This window comes from Tinamus guttatus, unplaced genomic scaffold, assembly GCF_059628265.1.
Source record: "Tinamus guttatus ecotype Peru unplaced genomic scaffold, ASM5962826v1 Tinamus_guttatus_pri_ptg000043l, whole genome shotgun sequence".
NCBI lineage: Eukaryota > Metazoa > Chordata > Aves > Tinamiformes > Tinamidae > Tinamus > Tinamus guttatus.
The window spans coordinates 594471-621455 of NW_028288577.1; the positions used below are offsets into that span (position 1 = coordinate 594471).

Below are 26985 nucleotides of genomic sequence, written 5' to 3' on the forward strand. Positions count from 1 at the left end.
AAGTTATTCATTTTGGAGATGACAAATGTTCTCTGATGCTGCAGGAAGGAGAAGAGTCAATATTGCAGGCACTGAGTGAATGAGCCTGCTCAGGGCTCCTTGTAGCCGGGCTGTGAGCAAATTGCTACAGAAATGGTCTTGCTGAACGGCATTAAAACCCTTAAATTTCAGCAGGAAGCACAAACTGCAGCCGCTCTCGGGGTCAGGCATTGCTTGTACCGAGTCCCGGGGAGCTCAGAGGAGGCTCAGGGCCTCCAGCCTGGCCTGGGTGTTTACAGCAGTGCCGGTTCCCTCTGCAGAGCTGAGGGATGTGTTGAAATCACGGGCTTCCTGCGTCTCCCAACGCTCGGAGCGGTGCCAGGGCGGCCTCTCCCCAAGGGGCAGCGTGCTGGCTGGGGTCGGTGTCCGGCAGGCCCGGCTCCCTGCACGAGGACATCCACCATGGGCCGCAGGAGGTGCGCGGCTGCTCGGTGACGCCGCTCGCCCTGGCTGATGTGGCAGCACGTGCGTCCCTTCCCTCCTGCGCCGCTGCCTCCTCCGCGCACCCGCAGCTCGGGCTGCTCCCGCGGGCTGCGCCAGCTCCCTGCGCTGCTGAGCCCCGATGAAGCCAGCGCGGGCGCCGGGGCGCCGCAGTCCCGGCTCCTCGCCCAGCTCGCCTGGCCCCGTGGCCAGGCCGGGAGTGAGCCGGGGCTCCGGCTGTGCCGCTGGGACGAGGACAGGAGCGCGACGCGCCCAGGCTGCCTCAGAGCATGGGTCATGTGCTAACGGCTGCGGGCACCTTCCAAAGCAGCCTAATGATGAGCTGGGGAGCTCCTGAATGCCTAGCAGTGCCTCATGGCCCGGCTATGCCTCCCAAAGCCACCGCGCTGCTGAGCGAAGGCAGCAGGTATGTCCGGTGCCGCGGGCTCCCGCTCGGAGCGCCCAGGGGAGAGGGAGCCAGATGGGACTGGAGATGGGGCAGGAGGAGGCAGGGCAGCGCCTGGCTAAAGCTCCCGGGCTCATCCAGCTGGGCACGTGCGGCCGCGCTGTCCCGTGGGGCAGGGAGGCTTCGGAAGGGCCCGCGCGGGGCTGTCGCTGCTCTCTGCTGCCTTGTGGGGCTGTGGCTCCGCGCAAGCAGTGAGGCTGCTCCCTCGCTCGGCAGCTGTGACAGAGCCCGGGGACACCCCGGGCACCGTGTGACGGCAGGGAGCAGCAGCGGGTACCGCCTGGCGCATGCTGGTAGCTCAAGTGACACGGCCGCTGCTCTGGGGAGCAGCCTCGCTCTGCGAACGGCGCACACATTTCATGCAAGGAAGGTTTTTCTCCCAGGCAGAGTCTGTTGTTCGGGGGCTGCTGGCCCGCTCTCCTGCGCTGCCACGCTGCGCTCTGCGTGTCGGTAGCTGGAGAGCAGCGGGGTGGCACCGCGCTGGCCTGCAGGGCCAGCTGCACCTTGTTAAACACGGGCGAGATGCAGCAAATGCTCTGGAGTGGCAGCAGCAGCACTGGTGAGCACTGTCACTCCTGCAGCCACTGGAGACCAGGGGCTGCATCTGAACTTGCTGCCCTCAAAGCGAGGGGCAGCTTGGTCTGAAGTGCCAGGATTTACCCGGGTGCAGTACCTGGGCGCAGGTGGAACATGGACAAGCTCCATCCGTGCTTGGGGAAGGTCCTGGCCCTGCTCCATGGAGAGGGCCCACCATGTGCTCTGTTTCCTGGAGTGCTGCAAATGGAGCCTTGTTTTTCCTGGGGACATGCCCTGTCCTGCCGGAGCTGATAAGGTCTCTTCCCTATTAGGTGAGCGGAGCGTGGAGAACTAGCCCCTTAGTGTCTGTCGGGGACCAGAGCTTCAGGGATGAGGCAGAGGGTGGCTCTGCTCGTGCGTAGGTGACAGAGATGGGCCCTGCTCCTGCAGCCCACACCAGTGGCCATAAACTCAAAGGCACCCGCAAATTCCCTGCGATCCTCCTGGAAACTGCCTGGTCGCTTCCAGGGGCTCTGCAGACTGGTGTGTGCTCCCAGTGCAGCCCTGTCACCCGGGGCTCGGAGCTCCGGGGGCTGCGAGGCCCCGCGGGGCTTTGGGATGGGCTAATAGGAGCAGAGAGCAGGAACTGAAGCGAAAGCGGAAAGAAGCAGCGCTGGAAATAGGCTGGTTCACAGCACCCTCCTGCCCGCAGCAGCTGTAAGGAATGAGGTCACTCTGAGCACATCGATGGGGTTGCTTAGGGTAACAGGAAGGGAGGCCAATTTTAATCAATTAGTTGGAAATGAGGTTTACAGGCAGCAGCAAATGCTTCCCCTGTAAGCAGCCCAGGGGCCCTCCCGGCGCGCTCGGGACATCCTAAACTCGCATTGGCACGGGGAGTCTCCGTTCAACGGACAGAGCGATTCCAGCTCCCTTCCCGAGCAGGGGCCCAGGTTGCTGCTCGGGCTCCCTCCGCTCCCGGCAGCGCCGCGCTCGGCCGCGGCCCCTTCACAAAGGCGCAGACAAAGCCCCGGGGTGCCCGGCCCCCTGCACAAAGCGCCCTTTGAGCAGCGCCGCGTAACCCAACTCCCTGGCGCGGCCCGCGAGCCGCCCTGCCAGGAGCGGGACCTCGGCAGGGCCCTGGCGCCGGGGACGGCGCGCAGGGCGTTGGGCTGCTGCTTTAGGCTTCATTCCTGGGGTTGCGAGCGGGACGCTGCTCGGCTCTTCCCGGACGCCAGGGCCCTATCCGTGAGATGCTGGTGTTCCTGCTGGCCTTGCAGGCGCTCAGCGCGTCTTGCCGAGTGACACATCGGTGGGCATGCAGCGAGGGTGCCTATCTGCGTTGGGAGATGCTTGCCCGCTACGAGTCGAGACACAAATGCCACCCACTAGGGAAAACCAACCTGGCAGCAGGAAGGAAGGGGCGGCTGTTTCTGCTCCTTGGGCCCAGGATGGAGGTGGGAAGCCTGGAAGGCTTCTGCTGTGCCTGCAATGACCTCAGCCAGAGCTACTATTCCAGCGCCTTTCCTCCTCCATCCCAACTCCTACCCGTATCCCCAAATACGGGATACGCCTGCTTTCCTGGCACAACCCTGCTGTAGTTTCTCAAACCAGGAGTCTCGGTCTGTGGCTTTCTTAGGCTCTCTCTTGCTCTCATATTGGCTTCCATTTTCTCTTAGTCTTCCCAAAACTGATTAAGCCAGAAGATGCTTTTCTGCATTTTTGAACACTAAAATGGCATAAACTCTCCAGCCTTTCCAGTTCTGAGGTGTCAACTGGAAACAGCTATTGAGTTCAAGGCAGCAATACTGAGAGTATTGCTGTGATCCAGGAGGAAGCAGTGCCAGAGGCAGGAGCAGATCCCTTGGAGTTGAGACAGCTTGGATGAAATCCCTGGGATTTCTCCTGGCTTTCCGCAGGGGATGAGCATGGCCCTCGCACCAGGCCCTCGGCAGCGGGAAGGGCGTGCAGAGCTATTTTCACTGCTTCCACGCAGAAATCGGTTAGAAGGCACCGCCGCTGTCGCCGCCTCCCTGGTGTGGAGCAGGGTCGCTGGGCTGGGCCATGGCAGCAGGTTGGGAGCTGGCGCCCGCGCCCCGGACCGGAGGGTCAGGCCCGTGTCGCTGGGAATCGCTCCCGGAGCGCTAGGAGCGAGCGGCGAGCCCGCCGGGAATGCCGGCGTGCCCGGAGGTGGGGGCCAGGCCCGGGGCAGGAATGCTCCCTGCTCGTCCTAAGCCAGAACAGCGCTTAGCCGCTGCTGTATGCGGTGATCCCGATACCCCCCGCCTGCCACGGGAGAGGGGCACGCGTGGATGACCCCGCCTGCCACGGGAGAGGGGCACGCGTGGCCACGCTCACGGCGCTGGAAGGGGCGGCCACGCCGCTGGGGACCCGGCCCGTCCCCAGCGCCGCTCGGGGCCGAGCCGCGGCCTCGCGCCCGCCACCACCGCGCCGGGTGCCGCGGGGAGCCCCATCCCCGGGGCCGCCTCTCTCCCGGCGCAACCCAACGAGCAGATGTCGGGGGCTGGTCCCGGGGCCGGCGGCCTCGTCCCGCTCCCGCCGCCTCCCCCGCGCTCCGGGCCCCGCCGCCCCGCGCCGCGGCTCTCACCATGGCTCCGCGGCCGCTCGCGCTCCCTCCGCGCCGTGCCCGGGCGGCGGCGGCGGCCGCAGCACTTTTATGCCCGCGGCGGGAGCCGGGCAGCGTCTGGGCGCCGCGGCCACCTGATCGCGGCGCTGCCGGGGCCGCCCCTGCCCGCCCTCCCGCCGGGCGCCGTTACCAGGCGACGCCGCGGCCCGCGGGCGGGGGCGCCTGGCGCCCGGCCCGCCCTTAAAGGCGCCGCGCGGCGCGGGGGGGGGGGTGTCCCGCGTGGGGGGCGGGCTCGCGTGGCGCGAGGTGGCCCCGCCACCCCCGCAGTGGGGTCCCGGGATGGGTGCGGGGGGGTCTGTGTGGGGACCCGGCGGCGGCTCCGTGGGGAGGGTCGTGGGGTGGCGAGGGGACACGCTGGGGGTGGGGGGTGAGGTGGGTGCCCCAGGGGGCCGTGTGGAGATGTGGGTGTCCCAGCGAGAGGACGTGATGGGTCGAGAGGGGGACGCGGTTGTGGGTCTGTGTAGGGACAAGAAGGGGGCCCTGTGGAGAGGGGGACGTGGTGCCCCATGGAGCTGGGGTGGGTGCCCCGCAGGAGGGGCCTGCCCCGTGTGTCACCTCCCTGTCACCTCCCAGCTGAGAGGAGGTTGCAGGGGGAGCCATGGGCAGCTCCCATGGGAGAGGCTCATCCCGCGCCTCGGCCAGGCGAGGGCTGCTCCGCTGCTCCCGCCGCCCCGCAGGGATGGGGACGGGGTGGCTGTGCCCCCACGGTGCTGGCTGTCCCCATGCCACAGAGCCCCCAGCACACGCTGCCGAGACAAACACCGCGCAGGGGAGAGCGGGGCTGCATGTGGGACCCACGGGCTCGCCCCGGCACCGCTGTCCCCACGGCCACCATGTCACACGGCTCTGGTGACATCAGGCCGCCCCGGCCTCCGCGCAGGAGGAGGCAGGCGTAGAGGAGCCTCCGCTTTAACCCCTTCGTGCCGGTGCCTCCGCAGCTCCCATCCGCTCGGGGTATTTTTGGTTGTCACACGTTTGGACCAAAATAGCAGGATCTCTAATAGGAAGCTCCCCCTGCGGCGGAGCCCTCTGGCTCCGCTGGCGCCTGGGTAGGTTTTGTGACTCAGCAGCCCAGATGGTGCTGGAGGCTGGGGACGGCTCCGAGGCTGCTCCTTGCTCCAGAGGCTGCTTTCCCCAGAGCTGCTCCGCTCTGTAACAGCCACCGCTCTTCCTTAAAACCCTGCCTTGCCGGCGAAGCTGCTCGGCACATTCAGCACGGAGGTGGGCGAGGAACAAAAATAGACAAATTAAAGCCTCAAAAGGCCAAGAAATGAAAATGTAAGGATCTTTTTTCTGCAAGCTCCCAGTGCGCTCTGCTCATGCTGCAGATGTGAGCTGCTGCCTTCCCCCAATGACAACACCTCTGCATATAGAAATGTGTCCGTGCGATGGGTGATTTCGGCCCCCTTTGCTCATCCCGGCCATTCCCAAGGTTGGGTTTTGCTCCCTTGCCCGGGAACATCCGAGGAGGAGGGCACAGCTCGTCTTCAGGAGCAGTCCTGGCTGCCCGTGACACACCTGGAGGTTGAGGTGTTTTCCCCTAGGGATGCCTCTGGGATGAGAAGGTCTCACATCTCTGGAGAAGCTGAGGGACCGGCTCTATCTCCGGGGTGTCATGCAGGATGTGGGCAATGGCTCCGTGGCTGGAGGCTGTCGGAGCCATCCCGGGACAAACAGGGATATGGGCACTAGGCAGGAGGGGGTGAGGAGAGCCTGAGGGGTCCCCCGGGGCTCGGCAGGGCGCTCAGCCCCAGCGAGCGGCCGCGTCCCTCGTGTGGCCTCGTCCTCGGGTCTTGACCAGGACAGACGTTCTCGGACAGGCCTAGGGAGGCTTCCCCGGAGCGCAGCAGAGGCGCCGGCACCGCGGCCTTCCCGGGATGCCCACGCAGCCCCTGCTGCACTGGGCCGAGTTTGGGGACGGCCTCGTCCCCTCGGGATGCGCTTGGGGCGGTTTGTCCCTTCCATGGGAAGGACCTGGCGGTTGGCAGAGGCTGAGGGCGGCGGAGGCTGCGCTGTGCCCATGCCCGGGGCGAGCGCGTGCCGAGGGCGGGCCTGGCCCACGAGGGCACTGAGGGCATTAGCTGCTCGCTGGGGTGATGAGCTCAATCGCGGGTGTCTCCCTGTCACACGGGCCGCGGCCCGGGGCTCCGCGAGTGCCGGCATCCGCCCGGAGCGGCTCCTCGCCAGTTTCCATGGCAACGCGAGCGTTTACCCTGCCGGAGCGCCCGTGGTGCCCGGGGCTCCGTGTGCCTCCCATTGCGGCCCTCGTGTCCCCTGTTCCAGGGTGCTGTGGCCTGTCCTTGGGCTGCTCATCCCGCCCGGTGCCGCAGGAGCAGAGGGGGTTTCATGCGGCACCTGGGGACTCAGTGTAGGAGGGGAAGGCAAAGCCCGAGGCCGCTGTGTGTGATTCAGCCGGGGCCAGTGCAGGTCTCATAGGCGGCTCCGGAGAAGGCGAGAGCGCCCAGGGCAGCGTGGGGCACAGCTGGGTCCGTGATTCCCTGCGGGAGCCAGCGCGGCTCCTGCACGAAGGACCCTGCGTCCGCTGGGTGAGCGGGAGCTCTGGACGGGGGGAAGCGCAGCTGCGCTCCGTGTGCTTCACGATGCTCCTGCATCCCGGCCTTCCTTCCCGGAAGGTTGCCGAACCAGTTTGCTGGAAGAGCCAAGGGAATTACTGTGCGGCCTCCTCCAGCTCTTGGACTTCTCCTTTTTTTGTTTCCACTGAGCTGGCCGGGGTGCCGATTCCCTGGCGCAGGGCAGCCCTTGCTCTGGAGCCACCGCACCCGGCTCCAAAGGAGGCGGCTTGGGATTCCCGGCCCCACTTGGCTGGGATTGGAGCGGGCACTGAGACTGGGGCTCCTGCTGACTCCATGGGCCTTGGGCTGAGTCCCCGGCCCCGTGGGTCTGAGCCAGCAAAGGGCACTCGCTGCCAGCGCGCCGGCAGCTGGAAAACAAACCAAACCGACGTGGTGATGCTTTAATGACAGGAAAATAACCCGACCTGCTGAACGCGGCTCGTAGGGCGGCTATTAGGGGTGACTAAGAACATGCCGGGATGAGACACCGCAGCCGGCTGCGCTGCCCGGGCATAATTAGTCCTGCAGGTGCCCGCAGAGGCGGTTACCCCAAACCAGCCGCCTTCCCGTCTTGCCCAGCCTCGCGCCCTGTTTCATCTTTCGTGTTCACCTGGGTCTCTAATTAGGGCAAGTGGAGCCCTCAGCCGAGCGCCGGAGCCGCGTGTGCCGGGCGCGTGGCAGCCCCGCGTGAGCTTTTCCCCTTGCTTCTCTGGTATTCCCTCCTGCGGCAGCGCTGCTCCCAGCACAGGGGCCGGGGCGAAGCCGGATACCGGCGAGGGTCTCGGGAATGACAGGCAGGGCCTGCTGTTATTGCAGGAAATCCGCGGCCGGTTGCTTTGAGGTTGTCTCTCTCCGCATGGCGGGTGCCTCCAAGGAAGGCGGCAGGAGCTCGCGGTCCCACCGCCTGCCCAACAGGCTGGAAAAGGGGCTGGAGAGGTGTCTGTGTGGACGGAAGGGACGGGGACCTGGTGCTGGCTTCCCCCTCGCGCCCTGGCGGAGCCTCCTGCAGAAAGTGCCCCGTGTTCAGCCCCGTCCCGGGCGCCTCACGAGCGTTTTGCTCATCTGGGCCTGTCTTGGTGCTTGGAGCTCTTTGGCAGAGGCTCCCCCGGCGCAGCCCTGGGCCGGCCCGGCCGCGTGCCGAGGAGAGCCTGGAAAGCGGCGGCACCGGCAGCGCCACGAGGCAGCGGCCCCGGCTGCTGCCCCGACCTGCCAGGGCAGAAAAACCCGTTCTGCCCCGCGAGGGGAACCTGCCCGGCCGCTTCCCGCTGCCTCTGCGCTTCCGCTTGCCTCAGCAAGGAAAACCGTCCTGCTTTTCCTCCTAGGCGGCTAAGGGAACGTTCCCAAGGATTTGCAGCTTACTCTGTCCCTTTTCTACTACTGTGCAGAATGATTGTCCCTTCCTCGGCACTTCCAGCCTGTGCGGTCCCTGCTCCTTCAGGCCTTAGGTGAATCTTCAATGTGTCATTTGCTGCTGCTGCTTTTGTTTAAATAGCAACATTCCCTAAGCAGTGCAGAGGTTGCATCCAAACAGCTGTCCCTCTCTTCCCTCCCCTTAGGAGAAGCTGGTGGATACGGATACAGGCAGCTTCGTGATCTTTACAGTCGAAGCCCACGACTACAAATTCAAAACTGTTTCAAATCACTTTGGTTTTATTACAAACCAAAATATTTCACATTCAGTGGCACCTCAGGTGCACAGCATAATTGCTCTTAGAGGGTGAAAGCCCACAAATGCAAACCCAAACATCTGGGCTGGCTATCAGTGTAATTACCGCGCGCTTGGGCGTCTCAAGGTGAAACGCGGAGCTCGGGCACCGGCGCCGCTTGCTTTGGTTGCCGGGTAACTCGCCCGGCGTCACGTCTGGACGCGGGAGCTCGCCGATAACGCGGCCGCTGTCTAGTAAACCGTGCGGAGCCGCCTCTGGGAAGAGCGGGCTTCACCCAGCTTTTATTTCCAAATACAACCTGGAGTGTTGGAATGCTCTATCTGGCGCGGCTGGGTGTTGGCTGCAGTGACTTGTTGCCTCTTATCGCTGCTTTCTTGGTCAGCCGGGAATGCTCCAGCAACGCGTCGAGCCGCAAGGAGCCTCCGCGCACGGAGGGGCCGCGGGCAGAGCCGGGGGCTGCGGCTGCCTCCGCTCCTCTCCTGTGCGAGCAAAGCCTGGGCACCGGCTGCTGCTCCCTTGTGTTCCACAGGCTGCTCCAGTGGCTGCGTCTGGGCCTCCAGAGCAGCCGTGAGCACCTTGTCCCCTGCATGGGGCAGGGAAGCCTGTGGGCTTGGACCGTGCTCTCACACTGTGATAGGTGCTAAAATCACACAAAAGTTACACCCGTTGAGGAGCTCCCCTGCAATGTCCTTCCCCATCCGGTATCACAGTTAAGTTAAAAAGATTGGACAATTGCAAGTTCTGTTTTTATAGCCCCCGGCACACGCTGTCTCCTCTGGAAGCTGATGCTGGTTTGGGCAGGGACCGCGTTCCCTCGCCCTTCCCTCGCCGCCGCATCGCGCTGCTCTCCTGCCCGTGCTCTGCAGGGCTCTCGGGATGGGAGCACCTCTGCTTGCAGGAGGCGTTGGAAATGGGTGCCCGGGCACGTTTGAGATGGGCTTACAAGGCATACGGTTCCTCCTGCTCACGGCAGTGCAATTCTGACAACAGCGCTGTTAAACAGCACAGTGGAAAGAAACCAGACAAAGAAATGTCAGTATTTGTACAATTCAACAAAGCTCCCTACTTTTTCTTATTTTTTTTTTAAAAGCCCCAAAAGATTTTAACCAGCAGGAAGCATCCTTGATTCAACACTGTTAAAATCTTTCAGCACTGTCAAAGTGACTTCAAAGCTTCTCCATGTGTGTCTGCTCCGTCCAGGGCGCTTGCGCCGGCCTCATGCTTTCGTGATGTACCCTTCCCTGATCAGGAAGTCATAGATTTTCCGCGTTTTGTTCACGTCGATCTTAATGAGCGCTCGAGCCTGCGCCAGTCTCAGGCCTCCTTGTTTGTTGCACTCGTTCACCAGAGCAGCTTTATACTCTAAATAGGCTCCAGGGACCAATCTCACCATCTGACAGAGCTGCAAGACAAAAGGTGAAGTTAATAAACAGTAACGCTTGTCACGCGCTCTCATTTTGTGCGTCCCGGTGGGGGAGCAATGGTGAGAATATTCTTCTGAAAATGCATTTTTATTGTGTGTGTGTGTGTATGTATATACGCACACACTTTTTACTGTATGTGGAAGGACTTGGTAATTGCATTCTGAGCTGCTCCAAGCCACAGGTAGGGAGAGGAGGAGCTTTCTGTATTCAGAAACGTTCCTCACTAAAAATAACCGAGGCTGGAGCGAGCTGGCGGCGCGCGGAGCGGAGCCGGGCCTCATTCCTTACGGAGCTGGGTCTAGTTCCTCATGGAGCCGGGCAAGCTCGCGTGCCGGGTTCACCGCAGGACCTGTGTCCAGCAATTCGGCACACTGAACGAGAGCCAGGGAGGGCATCTGTGTGTTAATCCCCCATGGACCAGGTCTTGATTACCCTTGTACAAAAGCAGCCCCGTACACGGCGCGCGCTCCCTCTGGAAGGCTAGCATGGAAACTCTGTGTGGAAGGGCCTGTGTTTGGAAGTGATGAACTTGGTGAAAAGGCACCACCGGATCACGGCTGCAGGGTTCGGGTTTGCTTCCCAAAGCCCCTGTGTTCTGCTGCAGGTTGCAGTGCTCCCCTTCCCCTTGTGAACAGCAGCTTTCTGCCAGGTGGTGCGCTGTGTTGCTCCCAGGAGATCCTGGCTGTCTCCTCCTTTTAATAAGGAAACACTTAATGATTGTTCCTTATTGATAGGAAATAGCTGTGACAGCCTGAGCTCCTCTGGATGCTGCAGCCAAGGAAATCGCGTTTGCGAACACACTCATGCCCTAGTCACAATTATTTATATGCTGAATGGACCCACAAATACCAGGTTCCCTGTGCTCTGATTCAGTGCTGCTGTCCCCAGAAGGGGAAACACAGTTAATTCATGCAAGTCACAGGGAGGAAGAAACCCGAAATGCACCCATGGCATTTAATCTGTACTGAAACCTGCCTTGTGCGCCATCTAAGGACACATTATGACTTCAATATTAAAAAAACACCAACAAAAAGCCACTGATTTCAATAGCTTCCCTGTGCAGTCTTTCACAGGCGTGGAAGGAGAGGTGCACGGGGTGGTGCAGACCCTGCCCCAGCTCCTCCTGCTCTCTGCAGGCTGCTCCGCTCCCTGCTCTGGCTGCTGATGCTCCCTGGGTGTCACTCGGCCTTGGGAACTGCACCAGGGTGCCCCGGGGGACCGCAAGGCCCAGGCCAGGCTAGTGAAGAGCCACGTGAATAGCCAAGTTCTGCTCTCTGCCACATACGCGCAGGAGCAGCTTGGCATCTACAGCAGAGAGCAGAATTAGGACAAAACAACAAATAGGAATATGCTGCTGTTCATGCTCCATGGTTCATTGTACTGTTTCATTGAAAAAACAAACACCATTGGTTGAGGATTGGCTGTGGGTGTCTGCATAGAAAGAGCTACATTATTAAGCTTCAGTGGTGTCCAGTGAAGTCCTTAATAAAATCCCAATTTTTTAAAACAGATGCTTATTTAAAAAAAGAAAAAACCCCTCTCTGCTCCCCCTGGTTTCTCAAGGCAGAAGAGGATGTCGTTCTCCACACATTGTAATGGCCCGTAATGACACGTGGCTCTCTCCAAGTTTCTTGGCTAAATAGGCCTATGTGCTGCAGCAGGGCTGTGTGCAGTGCAGTGACTGCAGCTAGGAAGCCAGCTGGAAACGTGAACGATTATTAGATCTGAGCAGAAAAGAGTAACGCAGGCCTGAAACTGAGATGATGTTCAGAGCATCCAGAACAGATGATGTGAGTACCCCTGTGCTGTGAAGATAAACAGTTTATATCTAGGTCATCCCCTCCTTCCTGCCCTCACCTCCTTTTCCTTCTCGTTGAGTTTCTCCGTCCCGGGGAGCCCGGTGAGGTTCAGCGGCGGGGCGCTCCGCCTGCCTGCGAGGACGAGAAGGGAAAACGCTCAAAACCTCTGTGCTTCCAAAGGGGCTTTTTCTTCAGCAGCAAAATACCTTTGTATCAACCCAGTATGATCCAGGTATTTATGGACAGAGTTATTTAGGGTTCAACTTTAAAACTGCACTGCTTTGATAAAAGGGGTGGCTTTACAGTTGGTGTGGTTAAGCGCCGTGACTTCTTGCAAAAGCTCTCGCGTGTCGTTGAGGAGTTTATGGCCTTTCTGGGAGACTCGGTGGTAACAGACTCCTGCCAAACAACCCTGCGGCCGGGCCGGTCCCCGGGGCTGGGTGAGCGGGTTCAGCGCGCGCCTGGGTGTGCCCCGCGTGGCGGGTGTGAAACCGGGACCGGGTAAAAACGCGGCGACTGTGATTGGGGTGATTAACTGCCAATTTCCCTGGCCATCTCCCTGCCCATTCCTGGAGCAGTTTCCTTTAAATGTCTTTTAATACGGTGCAGTTATTGCAAAGCGAGTGCGGTCCGTGGATTTGTTTTTGCCCACTAGGATAAACAGTGCAGAAATATCTATCCCGGGCTGGCCTGCGAGTTCTCACTTTCATTATTGTTTGCAACTTTAACGCTAGCTAGTGGAGCTGAAGCTTTGAGAGGCCTGTCTGCTTGCAGGATATTTTTTAATAACATTTTTTATCTTCTGGAGTTTAGAACAAAGCCAGGGGTATTTCTTCCTATTTTAGAAGGTCTGTTGCCCCTGAGCTAAGGGTTGCTGGGGGACTCTGTGCCAACTGCTCCCCCAGATGGGAGCTGCCTGGGCAAGGGAAGCCCCATCACAGGGAGGACGGACAGACTAGGAAGACGCTGGAGTCTGTGAGAGGTAACGCAGCACTAGGGCATGGGCAGGCTGGAAATTTGAGTTCAGGAAAAAGCAGCAGAGGAGGCTGCTTCCTGCCACATTCCCCTGTTCTGCAGCCTGGAACAAACATCTCGGGACGGAGCTGTGCCGAGACAGGACAGACTTTTCCTAGGAAATGACACGTACCGACTACGCAAAACAAAACGCATTGAGGCTGCAAAGTCAAGATGTCAGAATAAAAGGGATCTAGAATTAAAGTTAGGCAACATTAATTTGCTCTCTCGTATACGCTCCTTAGGATACAACCTCTAATTACCTACGCATGTGGCAGGTTTTCCCCAGTATCCCTGCCTTATTCAGTATGCAGGATTGATAATGCTCACTTAATTAGCAATAATTTGGTGTTTTGTTTTGGTTTTGTTCACCATGTGATACTGGTCGCCAGGGCTGCCTGTTAGCCAAGCTCCATAGGCAGCACAACTCGTGCTCTGCTCTCCCTGGCCACTGACTGGCCACAAGAACCTAATTCCATTATCCTCCCTCGCGCTCAGCTGCGGGGAGGCTGTCTCCATCGCATCTGCTCTAATGCTCACAGTGAGACACAGTGCTCTGTTCTCTTCAGAACACCAGATTTGAGCTCTCGCTAAACATGTTTAAAACCGAGTGCGTGCTGACTTCTGCAGTGACTAATTGCTCAGCATTTTAACCCCAATTCCCAGGGCTCCTGTCATGTTTCCAGGGAAATGAGGTGTGCACAGTGAGTGGCTACCTCTGAGATGTACAGTCCAGGTGATTTGCATTAGTCTCCACATAAAACTAGATAAGAGGCAGCTGGGATCCAGTTTCCCCCAGCAACATTTAACAGCCTCATATATATTCTTTTTTTCCTTTCCTCCCTTCCCTCCCCTAGTCTCACGCACTGTTTGCCATGTGGTGACCTGAACAAACGAGCATGGGATTCTGCACAACAGCCTTGACTAACTCCTGAATCTGCCATACTGGGCACTGGAATAGGGGTCCTCTTGATGGGAAAAAAGTAACTTGTGATCACAGAATTAAAAACCTTCCAGGTACACTCATGAGGTAGGAAAACTGAAGTTGCACAGGCAACCTATTTCATTCTCTACCTCTCGAGTGCATGATACTGTGACCACTGCATGCTTTTCAAGCAACTTCGTTTCTTTTTGGCGCTCTACCCTCCCAAATCTGTGTTGTCAGGTATACAGCTGCTTTTAAAAATTTGGAATAGCTTTATCTTTTAAATATTTTGTTCTTGTGTTAAAACTCTTCTTTCCTGCCTTGCTAATGTAGCTTTAGGAAGGATTTTCCCCCTGTAGCAAGAAAAATGCAGAAATTCAGCACAATGGCCTGTGGAATGAGGCACAGACTGAGGAAACGCTGCTCGTGCAGTGGCTTGAGGATGGACACGTGCACTCGGGCAGGGGCGCTGCCGGGCAGCTGCCCGCAAGCAGCGCGTCGAGGTGCCTCCGACCCGCGGAACGCACGTACCTGAATTGGAAGGAACTGGCACGGTGGGAGTCAGGCCGGAATCACTGAAAAGAAAGGAAAATTTTAGACTGTCTGCATGTTATGTAAGAATAGCTGCATAAGTTGGCCCTGAAACTATTTTTTTTTTCTCCCCTCCAACTTCTAAAAAATTTAAATTCAACTTGTATAGCCCAGGCCCTGTTTTGAAGTCAGCACAATTTCTAAAAATTTAGCATTTCTGAGATTGAATACCATGTCTCAATTTTTTTTAAGGGGTGGGTGGGCATGAAAAGCCCAGTGGAGACTGATTGGGAAGTTACAGATCACCTTCCCGGGCAGTGCGGTGTACAGGATGCACTTCCTTTGCATTGCAGTTTCTTCCTTAATTCAAAGGGCTTGTGCAGGGTGACTATACATTAATAATGCTGCTACATCTAAAACCCTCTGAAGTATTTCAGGTGTCATCTGTGTTCTCATTAGCACCCGTAAAGACCTTGCTTCCCTCAATGACTTAATTAGCAGCAGTTCAGTTCTTGAAATATAAAATATGGAAAACCAAGATTTTTGAGCCCCTACTAATCACTTCCTTGTTGGAAATTCAACAACTGCTGATCTGCTGCTTGCTCCTCTGAGCCCTGCAGAATGTTCTTGCTGGGATAAACTGGGAATGTGCTGGTTCTTAAGGGAGGGCATGTGTTTGAGGCACTCTCTGGCTAAGTGTACGTATAGAGGATGCACAGCCTCGCTGTGACCCTACATATCAGCTTGTCGGCTGAGCCACTGCTGGCAGGCGCTGCTGTCCTGGATGTACTGCAGCACTTCGGAGAGCATCGTGCGCTTCACGCGCTCCTCGGCTCGCGTCTTCTTGAGGTGGTCGTACGTCCTCGCACCTATGGGGAACAGACACCGCGCTGTCACCAGCGGCCTCTTGTCAAGACTTTTAGCTTGTTTTTTCCTCTGTGCTTTGGGAAATAAGAGAGAAACTCTTCTCTAGCACTGGCTCTGCCTTTTCTCCCTCATGAAAACTTCTTGGTGTGAGAAGATATTAGATTCCACCCTCTTTCCTCCTGCCCCATTAACTTCAGCTCCAAAACAAACAGTGGACTTTGGGATCCACTTCAGGATGGAACGAGGCATTTAAAAAAATGTTATTCCTCTGTCCAGATTTTACATTTCTTGATCACTAGTGAAAATGCCCAGACAGAAAGCACTAGAAAACACTGTGCCACTACATATATTTATGTGTGTGTGCGTGTATTTTTAAATTTTTTTCCCTCCTCTTGGACCTTTTCAGAGTGGTGACTAAAGCAGAGTTCTGGTGGACAAAACATTCTCCAAGCTGATGGCTCAACCTAGCTCTAAATCACCCCACTGAGTTATGGATTACTGCTAAACCCTGGCTCAGTTAGAGTTAGGAAACACTTTAAAAACACGTCTCTAATGTATCCTCAAAGCTACAGTCACCCTCCCTTGCTGGCTGGACGGGACAGGGCTGGGTAACGCAGCGTGTACTTACTGCAGAAGTTGGTGATTCCGGCTGCTCTGTACTCCTGCAGCCGCTTGATTTCCCTGCGCAGCTCAAACTCCACTGTTTTTCCCCGTGGTAAGCGGAAGGGAAATCCAAAAAACAGAGCGGGTCAGCGGGCCGTGCTGGCCGGGAGCGCCTGCCTCGTTCGGCCAGGGAGCACCCGGGACAGCCCCGCACCGGCTCAGCGCCCCGAGCGCACGCTGCAGCGGGCTTCCAGCATGTGCGCCCAGGAAAACTACTTCATCTTTATGCTTAGGCAGGTCTTTTGCCTCATCCTGGTCAAGACAAGTAATATTAATAACGTAGGATTTCTGGAAGGTGTTTTAACAGGTTCAAAAACCTAATCCATGCAGGCTCCTTATAGTATCTAATGTTGTCTTTGAGCTATCTTTTCCATAACTGGATGTTCCAAAATTTGTCATTGCTGACAATTTTTTCTGCAATCAGTTTCATAATGACATTAAGATTAAATACCCATACATTAAGGTTAAATACCATGCTTCTTTTGCTCAGAGATCTCTACTGCCTATAGTTTTTTACTGTCTGGCTTCCAGGCATTACTTAGTTTTACAATAAGCAAGTTCACTCAGCTCAAGTTTGTTTACTCACAGTGCTCAGCATAACGTGTGTATTTGACTATCACATTAACTTAAGGACTTTCCTATTGCAACAACAACAAAATTAGGATTCAGGAGTAACACTCACATGTTGCACTCATGATTTTGCAGGATCATGCCCTTGGTATTTAAAAAAAAAAAACACACAACTGAAAATACGGTCGCAATTGTTTAAGTGCTTTGTTCTTGCTAATGAGGAATAATTTTCATGGTAAGTCACAGAACCAGGCAGGATGTAATGACTCGTACTGGCATTTGGCTAAATGCATGCTATGATTATGCATAAAGACTTGATGATTTGGTGATGGAACAATGACCTCTCCCTTTAAGGTAGGAAACGTAATGACAGCTGTACTGTATAATTACATATACATATATTACTTTAACACGTACCATTCAAAGAATTTCCAATTTGCTCTCAATACAGATTGTAAAGTTTATGTTTTGGTTTGTTTTCCTCCAATGAAAGAAAGCGCCAGTAAATAATGTTTTTTTGATGAGAAAAATACTACTTCCAACACAGGACTAGAACGTTTGGTCAGCCAAGAAGTCAAAGAACTCGGACACATCTCAGTGGAAAAAAAAAAACACTTCCTGATCATTTAATGTATCAACCAGAAACACACTTGTTTTTCTGAAGCGTGGGGAGAGACCTCCATAAGCCTCCTGAAGAATATGCATGCTTAAATCTTTAAAATACCTACGTGCGTGGCTTTCGATGAATTTATCGTGCTCCACTGGTCCAAGAATCCGTGCAAATCGTCGCATTGTCTCATAAAGGTCTTGAACCTCCTTTGGGTACCGTCTTTCCAGAACTACAGTCAGAGGGAGAAAGTGACACCCTGTCAGCAGCGTTCAGTCCCACCACAGCTGAATGGTCTTTTCCCACATAGTGGTAAAAGCAATATCCAGGAGCTCAAATTGTGAAGCTGGACTGTACTGAGGTCCCAAGAAATTGCTGGAATGCTGCCAAATTTCCTGAAAATTGCTTTCAACTGCTACAACGAAACAACAAATAACCCACAAAAAGGCGTGAGTTAACTATTTGTACTTTACATGAATCCTGCTATGGGGAGAAAATAAATTCTAACAGTAAGTAGTTGAAAGGATCCTGAACTGACCACCAGCCTCTACGATCTGGCCTAAGACTCAGGTCTGGCCTAAGACCCAGGTCTGGCATACTGCCTGGCTATTTGGGGGGCACAACACAAACGCAGGAGTAAAAAGCAACAAAATTATATTGCCCTTGCAATTCTAAAGGCAGAAAAGGTGATTAAATGTTATTTGGTGGTTTTTTTCGATATAGCAAGATGCAAACAAAAGCCTTTGATTTCATCTTTACCCCTCAAGTGCAGATGCTAAATGCTTCTCAAGGGCAGTGCAGAGCAGTGGTGATACACTGAGTTGGGTGCTGTTACATGCAGCCAACTAGGAACAGCAGGGCAGGAAATCTGGTGGAATTCAGGCCGCCTGAATGTGGTCCAGGATGAACAAGCCACACTGTGAATATTCAAAGTCTTGCCTCTGAAGTCTGAGTCAAGGCCACTTTAAAGCAAGTAGTTACATTTGATACTCACTCTGGAATTTTCTGAGGTTGATTAGGCCATGATCTCTTATAATTCTGTAACAAAAAAAAAGTACTAATGAAAAGCATTAATTACTGCATAAAGCATGTTCTACTGCATAAATACATAAGTGTCAAAGGAAACCTTGATTTAGACCATCAGATGTATGAAGTTTTTATAACCCTTGAACTGTCTAGCTGTGAAATGTGATGCAGCAAGGCTTTAATGGGTGTCAATTTTGGGAGCAGCTTGAAGGAACTTTTCCATGACCGCTTGAATTTTAAGCAGAGGAAAATGATTTGGGTAACTGGTAAGTCTGAAATGTTCATGTCAGTGTCAGGGAAATGAGCAGGGTAAAAAGGCAGCTAGGGTATTTACAAGTGCATGACAAATACACTTGTCACAGGTTTCTGCAAATGTCATGTGTTCACTGCTACGTGGCAATATGATAAATACCCAGCTTTCAGAAATGATAAGAGATACTGCAAAGTTAGGCTTGTCAAGGACAAGCTGGACTTTGCTCCATGAAATCCATTATAATTTCTTTAATATGTATAAAAGAACATCCCTGTCCCATGCAGAGAGATTTTGTGACAGTGACACACACATTTATGTGTGTCGTCCTTTTTTCTGATGTGTGTCCAGTTTTGCTGTAGAAACCTCACAAAAATGGACACCAATTTGATTTATGCAACTGTGCCTTATGGCACCTTCCTTTAGAAAGACATGCTGTATCATGACAGCAATTATACCTCATAATTTTTTTTTAATTTATGAATTATGAGGATCCAGCCCAATAGATAGCAATTCTGAACTGTTCTTCAGCAGAACTGTGTTCTATAATGAGGAGAAAGAATGGAAGAGTCTTTCTCCAAATGATCATTCTTCCAGCAGGCAGTAATACAGCAAGAAATAATTTTAAATACTGAACAAAGTATTTGAAAGTTATAATAAAATTGAATTTAATGAATAGATTGAGTCATTCTAAAAAGTTGTCAGATTAACTGAATAAATTATTCAGACTTACACAGGCAATAGAGTTATCATCATTATACATTCTGAAAAACTATCTTATGGACTACTAAGAACCAAATACAGAGATGAAATTATTTCTGTGGAGAAAGCGGGGGGGTCTAGCATTTTGGCATTTTTTTTGTCTTTTCTGGTCTGCTGTCACTGACAAAGCCAGGTGGTTGATTTTGGTCTGTGCAAAGGAGAATTGCACATCCAAGATGAAGTCTGTCATGCAAATCTCTCAGAAATTCTCCTGTGAGAGACCCTTAAGGAAGGCAGCTAGAGCAAACCAGTTCTATCTGCTGCAAAGAGAGCTTCAGGGCACGTAATATGGTTAGGAAGCAAAGGCAGGCAGTTAGTGCTTTAAAACCCACTTTTTTCTTCTCTGTCTTTCCTTTAGCCGGGAATGATAGATATCTACAACCGCAATCTTCAGAGCTGCAAAATATGGAAACAAAGATCACATGTTACATAAGCAATCTCTGGAGTAGGCTTATTTTCAGGTCTTTAAGCTGAAACAGCTTCATGCTGCTTGTTAAAAATCCCATGCCAATTTTACAGGGACACAAGCCCACTATGGGCTAACCCTTTGCAGACTACACATGCTATTTGCAGAAGCTTCCTCCACTCACTCCTCTTAAATACGTTATTGTCTGTAAATATGAATCTGGGTAGATCCTGAAAACTTACTGATCCTATATATAATCTTCAATTTATATAAAACAAGTTTGCTATGTTATCCTAGGCGCAAAAGATTATGTATACAAACAGGAGAGAGCACAGTGTTCTGCAAGTTCCTTCCAAACACAGGATGTTGAAAAACTAGTATGTATTTTGATACTTATTTGTGTTTTCTAATTTAAGAACAAGCACAGATAGCATATTCTCTTTCTTGCTTAAATGTGGGGACAAGAAAATGGGAAATGTAACAAGTTAAACATGAATGAAATATCTTTCCAAGTTTTGGAATAACTGCCAATTTATGGAAAGTCTTTTGTATTTTTAAACCTGCTGCAAGCTAAGCTAACATGTTATTTTCTGGGGTTTGTGTAGGCAGAGCTTAATGACTAGATGCAGAAATTGCATCAGAGAACCTCTATAAATATCACAAGCAATTGTGCACCTATAACACTGCATTTTGATGGTTTCACTTGAATGTGAAACACTCTGAAAGAAATTACAGTTGACTGGGGAGGGGAAAGAACATTTGTGAGAACAAATGAAGGAAAAAATACAGCTTCTGTGTAGAGGAAAAAGTAGTATTTGCAGCTGAATGTATTTTTGCAGGGGTTTTGTTTTTAATTGACACATTCAGACAGAAACAACTGATTACAAGATCTGGAATGCATGAACAACTCGGAGTACTATGCAGTTACATACTGCAGTGAAATGAGAAAAGGGATGCTGTAAGAATGAAATTATTTGCCTGTGCTTTTCCCCTTGTATCACAGAGGCAGCTGTTGGTACTGTTAACTTAAGCTGACAGTTAACTTAAGCTGATAATCCTAGCTGACATCACGTCAGCGTCCGTTTTGGGAAATGATAAGGTTCTTTGAGATGGTCAGAGTTGCTTTGAAGGCTCCAGTGATAGGCAGAAAGTCAAGGCCCCTTTCTCCATTCCAAAACATGAAAATATCTTTGTTTCTTAACAGCATATCCAAAACACTTCCTTTGCTTTTCATTTCTCTTCAGCCTCACTTGGTCTGCAAAAACCTTCTGAACACTAATGAGTGAGACCTTTGTTTCAGGCTAACTAACCTCTGTTTGGCCTGCAATGCCCAAATAATGGGAGGTATGGAAATTAATCAAAGCAAACAGGCTGTATATCCAGTGTGCACCCTGGCTGGCAAATTCACCCTTCCTAGAGGAATGCAGGACCCTGAGTAAACAGAGTATCTGCTGTCAGAGAATGTCAGGACCTTCCACCAAAAACAAAGAGATTATGTAGTATTTAGGCAGATATTCACTTTCTTGTATCTCATAAAATGAAATTTTACTCCTGCACAGCCGGAGTTGCAGTTTGTTTCCAATAGCTTTAAAACCTGTAGTTTTAGAAATTGTTTTCTAATGTTAGAGGGAAGAATTGCTTACATGAGAGGAAAAGGGGATAAAACCCTGGTGAAAGACAGATTACTGATGTTTTAATTCAGTCAAATAAAAACATGTAATTCGTGAAATATTTGAACACTCTAGACTGAATTAGATTTGTAACCATTGTTTCGCTCAGTCTGATTATATTTTTGTTTAACTGCAATATATTTTTTGCATGCACTTACCATGTTGCAAGTGCTGAGTTAGCAAATCAATCAGTGAACTGAAATATGAGGTATTTCAAACAATTCCCACCATCTCACTAATATGAAGAAGTGATTGAAAACGCTTGTGACCTCCTGGGTGGTGGGAGGAGCTGGATGAGTCAGCAGGACCAGGTCTCTGCCCCTCTCAGACACGGCTGCCTGGGAGTCTTTTCACCCCGTATTAAATTGCATTCTTTTTTGTGGGAATACTGAGAATTGTTTAGAGTGGCAAAACAGAAATATGGAGGATGCAATGATATTACGAGACGGAGTCAAGAAGTTTAGATTCAGATCCTCTATAAGATGATTTTTAAAAATTTTAAGAAAAACAAAGCAGCCTAGAGGAGAGGGAAGAGGAAGAAGGGGAACTTTTGTCGCAACGACAGCATCAAATTTTGCTCTGTTGCATGCAGTCCATGCACTGCACACTGATTTGGACTTGTGAATTGAAAGTAGAGAGCAGAGAGATTATTCTAGTCAGTTTGTTCTCAAGGTCTAGGATGAGTAGCTTACAAAAAATGGAAAGTAAAACTAGATCTCTGTAATGAAATACTGATGTATTTTGGTACCTGTTTCCAGATAAATTTCTAGCTTGCATAACTTCTACCTAGTTAAACTTCTTCCACAGTTTATATTGCATAAGCATAATTTGCGTCTTTTCTAAAGAGATGCCAACTAATGAAAGCCTTTAGTTTGCACCATGTGCTACTTTGTAACTGTCTTTGTTTCAGTAGTGAGTGAAATGCATTATTATGTATATAAATACCACCTGTATGTCTGTTGAATAAGAGCTTTTAAAAAGAGATCTGAAAGTGTTTAAGTCCCAGCACACAGAATTGTGATAATTAAATATGTAAGTCCACCAAAAAGCAATAACAACAACATGTAGAGGAAAAAAAAAAAGATACTATGGAGGATCTCTGAAACATTGTTTTCAAACAATATATGGAAAGATAGGACTTACCATGCAGAATATCAGAATCATCTTCTACAAAATCAATATCTCTCAAATCCCATTCGGCATAATTATCAAACTCCTGTTCAGAAGTGATTAATAAATTGTCACTAACTGGCATTAGAAAAATTGATATTTTGGTAGGCACAGAAGTACTGAAAACAAATATCTACTCGTAAATAGTTGTACAAAGCATCACAGGGGAGCTTTAGGTAGGGAGTGCATAATCTGCCCTGTGCTGGCTGTAACAGGCACAACACGCTATGGTGAAATAATGAGAATTAATCAGGCAATCTCCATTACTCTCAGGCTGCAGTGAATATTCTGCTCAAAAATACAAAACAGAAGCATCTATGGCTGAATTCATCACTGCGTGTGTAGGAGACTGCTCTGCAAATGGGACTTTGGGCTACAGGCCCACAGCTAAAGACAGCTGAAACAATGAGGGCCTTTCAAGGCATCTTTGGAGCGGGCTCCTCTGTGCTTCCCAAAGGCAGATGAACTAGCAGCAAAGTGAAGCTGACCCCTTTACTGAGCACCCAGTTCACAATGCCCAGCGCGCTCACGTAGGAGCCGGCCCGGCCCGCGGGCGAGCGGCCGCTTTGCAGGCCTCGAGCGCCACCTCTGTCATTAAATCCCTGCATTCACCACTCTGTCCTGGCTGCCTTCTCATTTAATAATCATTACACGGAGAATAATGAGGGCTTGTAGGCAGAGGAAGGCAAGCGCGTGTTTGGCGATTTCAAACACACAGATATAAATAAGGCAAGAAGAGAGAATCTTACCTCAACAAAGTCAGCTCTTGCTGGCATATACCCAGCCATATCCCTGGACAGCAAGGAATCGAAAGTAGGCCGTGGAGGGTCATCAGCCGCTGAAAAAATAAAAGCTTTTAGTAGTTGTGTAGGGCTTAGGGTCTTTTTTTTTTTTAAATTCAGAAAGAGAACACAATTCTATAAATAGGTATTTCTTATGCTGGAAAAAGAGGGAATAATTAGTCTAAGAAAAACAGCCTGATTGGGCTGTTACGCAGGGTTATAGTCAGAAAAAGACCAAGTTCGAGAGGAGAAAAATGCACTAGTCTGAGGTGTTCAGAGTATTCTCAAAAGTCAAACTCAAAAATTCGAGGTAATAAATAGGCTATAAAATGTAAATTCTATATTTCAGAGCTCAGCATCCCCTCAGTAAACCTCTGCACATCAGTCTCAGTGTGAAAGTTCCTTTACTTAATAGCAATAGTGGTGTTAAAGCTGCCATCTCCTGGGGGTCGTTTACAAAGAGCTGCAATTAAAGCTACAGAACTCTCCTTTTTTACAGCACTTCCCAACTGAGGATCCTGGTGCTTTGCCGACAATAATGGACCAAGACTCACCACACACTTGTGAAGGAGGTAAGCTTTATAAGCCCCGTGTTACAGATAAAGTAAGCAAAGGCATAGAGAATTTGTCTTGCCCCAGGTCACATAAAAAAAAATCAATGACAGCTAGGGATAGAACCAAAATTGTCCAGTTCCTACTGCTTTAGCTCTAAACACTTTATCATGAAATTTAAACCTTGAGATACTATGGTAGTCTTTTTATTCAGCCATTTCTGTGAGCTTTATAAATGGAAAGCTGCTAGACTGGTGGCCATTCTACAGACGTTAAATTTAAGGAAAACTGAAAAATAGGTAAATTGCTGAAATTTAACATGTATTTTTAAAATGCATTTAGAAGAGAGTAGTGAAGTCAGGACAGTTTAAAGATGGGGTTTTGTCGCCAGTATTTGATACATCAATACATTTAGTACAATACATTTAGTACAGTGTACAGAAAACCCTAACATTGTTTAAGTTAGCCATCAGAACAAGCTCCCTTTCTGGGAATAAAAGCAACCTACGTGTGTGCTGGACACCCTTCTGCAGAGGCTGCTCACTCCCGTTCCGGGAGCGCAGGGCGCCTGGCAGGAGGCTCCTTGGCAGGCCGGGGTACTCACGGTGGAACGGAATGGCTGTTTCGTTGTGCTGCGCCTCCTCTGCCTGCTTCAGGTTCAGTAACGTAGATGCAAACAGGGGGTTGTTGATGAAGTGTTTCATGTAGTGCTTCTCACACTCCTCCTTGGATTTGGTGCACATCTGATTGGCTACATCCTGCCTGAAGGGAGGTTAACATGCAGAACACAGAAATGTTATGCATTTTCTCTTCTCTTTAGTGGAAAGAGGATAATTTTGGACAGTAGACTAAACGCGTTGCACATGGAGAATAAATTTGTGATAGCCTTAATTACACCTTAATTACACCCACAGCGTACACACAAGAACCCACAGCTCTGTTGTAGTAAAGATTGGAGCTCTGAATTTTCAATACATCAATCTTTTCACAGAGGTGCAGAGAGACCTCGAGACTACAGATCTGCTCTATTTATAAATGTAGTTAAATTCTGTAGTGACCATAGGTATTACCAAATCAAAAAATAATATAAAAGTATTATGTATCTTCAATGCTTTATTCTTTACATGACAGAGAAACCCGAAGCACAAAAAAAAAGACAGTACTTTGTCAGCTGACTGTAATCAAACCAAAACTACCCAAAATGAGAAGCTTGGCAGTTGATTTTTCACGTAGGAGTAAAATGATGCACAGCAAATCCCGAGCAATAGTTGAGTTTCTTCGGAATCTAGTGACTTTGATGTAATTTGAGGGAGCTGTTTTTCCTCGTGGGAGGTGCTTATCATCTCACAGGATGAGGCCTTTAACAACCTCTTTGTATTTCTAATAGCAGCATTGAGAACAAAATCTGCTTTAACTGCCCAGTTAGTGTCTTACCCATGACAAGTCACAGACTCTGCTGTGCACCAAAGTATCCAAGAGTAAATGAAATTTCCCATCATTTCACTGAAACCGGCTAAAGCATTAAATTCTCACCAGTTCCCAAATCCACAGTCCATCACAGCTTCGAGGAGAGCCATTTCCTCTTGAGCTGTCCAGTTAGGATCCAAGACAGGGAAATCTGAAGTCTACGGAAGAAAAAAAAACAAATCTAACTTTTGTGATCCTCTGTTAAAAACCACCACTCGAAGAGCAAGGTAGTTCTATATTCCAAACAGCAAGACATGTCATTTTAAAATCTCCTGCTGTGTCCCAGCAAATCTGCTCAAATAATTGTTGAATTATTTAGGTCACTGGGTCATCAATTACAGTACAAAATAGTATCATTCACAGTACAAAGTACTGTACCATTTGAACTTTTTAATGTAAGCAGAAAAGGGTCTAACTCCTGTAAAAGTTATAGAAGACCAAGATAAGAGTAAATGTAGTCTAAAAAGAATATTTACCATTATTTCATAAGTATGGTCACTCTGATGTTTCTTATATTCAAATCCTCGTGTGAAACACTGTAAAACAAGAGACTGGCATTATGCTATTTGATTTCATGTTATAGGAAGGTAAAAAAATCTGTGTTAAAGTGTGTTAATCTGTGTTTGTAGTTCATATCTTATTGATTATTTGCACCAGCACATAACTGTGAACCTACACACTCTTAGGCAGGTGAAAGAAGCTTAGTGGTATGTTTTCCAATGGCTGGAGAGGATGTTTCTTGTGGTTTTTTCAGAAGAAATGACAGAAATGATAGTCTCTAGACGTGCAGCAGCATGCTCCCTCACACAGCCAGGCGGACTGCGTGTCTTCGGGTAGCTCTGGCTGCCTTTTCAAAGACCTCTCTCCTTCAGCTGCTCAAGTTAAATCCTTCAGGCTCCAACACTTTCTTTGTCATTTCCCTGTCCCTGAGCAAATATGTGCTTTGATACAAGTTTACAGAGACCAGTTATTAATGTGTTTACATAGCAGCCTGGCATCAGACAGGCCTTTGATGGCTTTCTCAAAGAAATGAATGTGTGCACTTTTATCCTTGCACTCACCTGCAAACACAGGAGGAAGGGAGGAGGCCCACACTCGGCACACTTGACGTAGGGCTCGGTGAGGTAAGAGGAGCAGCCTCGGCACGGCGGCTTATCGAAAGGGTCATCTGTGAAGCCAACGGGTAAATGTCATGCGACACAGATGTGACACTGTTCTTGCAATCATTCAAATGCACTTGCAGCCTATAATTTTAATAACTTAAAATGAAGTCACCTGAATACAACCTCTTTTCTACCAGAGCTTCTCCAAATATCTGTTGAAAATTCCTTGCTTAACTAAAGCTGCTAGAAAGATCACAGAATCTTTGGAGATCATCTAGTTCCACCCCAGCAAGATGCTGGCATTTCTCTACTAGACCTAAAACACCAAGGGCTCATTAGCCTAATATTGTGTAAGGAAGTCAAAGCAAAGCCCTCTCTGTAGCAGCCTACTGCTATTTCTCTGCAGTGATGCAAGGAGCTGTGCAAGGCGCATGATTTGATCCCATGCCTGTGGTCATGTTTTGCACTGAAGACAAGTCCCGGGGAGCTTACGGAGGATCCTGCAAGGACATCTCTAGTTTCTCATCCATCTGCCTCAGGTCTGACCTGAAAAGCTTCCTGCTGTGGTTGCGGAGGCCCGGGCTGTACTGCTCTGAAACCCATCCAAACCTCAGGCTCTGCTCAAATTGCTGAACAAGGAATGAAACACTGCTTTACAAGTTTTTCTTATTTTGTTCACTGCAGAGTAGTCAAATGAAACAGGCTGACAAGTAATATGAGCCATAACTCTTTCTTCCCATAAAAAAGTCCGACTATAACAAATAGACAGGAAAAAAAGACTCCAAATCCCACCAAATAAATCATATACTGTGCTTTGAGAATTTCATCAAAGAGGTGACCCTATGGACCACATATCACTACTTTTCTGTCACCCTCCGCCAGCCAACTCCTGACACCTTTAAAAAAGGGCAAGTCCTTTCCAAATCCTGGCTTTGGGAACTTACTGCTGAAGGAGGCCAGCCGCTCCATTCCTCCCCTCAGCGGTGTTCCTGCTGCTCTGAGCTATAAAAGCTGTAAATTCCTGCTGTCAAAGCCTGTAGCACAAGCCTCACGCGAGCCAGCGTGCTCG

General features: G+C 50.8%; 1 protein-coding gene across 1 annotated transcript; it reads right to left on the reverse strand.

Moving 5' to 3' along the window:
* Positions 1 to 9419: 9419 nt before the first annotated feature.
* Positions 9420 to 26933, reverse strand: TADA2A (transcriptional adaptor 2A). The gene is made up of 15 exons (XM_088535782.1): positions 26861 to 26933; positions 25875 to 25981; positions 25290 to 25349; positions 24880 to 24971; positions 23951 to 24108; positions 22762 to 22850; positions 21986 to 22058; positions 19099 to 19162; positions 17723 to 17766; positions 16850 to 16960; positions 15517 to 15588; positions 14758 to 14890; positions 14022 to 14065; positions 11610 to 11683; positions 9420 to 9730 (listed from the first exon to the last, which is right to left on the reverse strand). Exons 1-15 carry the CDS (start codon positions 26883 to 26885, stop codon positions 9545 to 9547), a joined length of 1332 nt encoding a protein of 443 aa, XP_088391908.1. The 5' UTR covers positions 26886 to 26933; the 3' UTR covers positions 9420 to 9544.
* Positions 26934 to 26985: the final 52 nt, after the last annotated feature.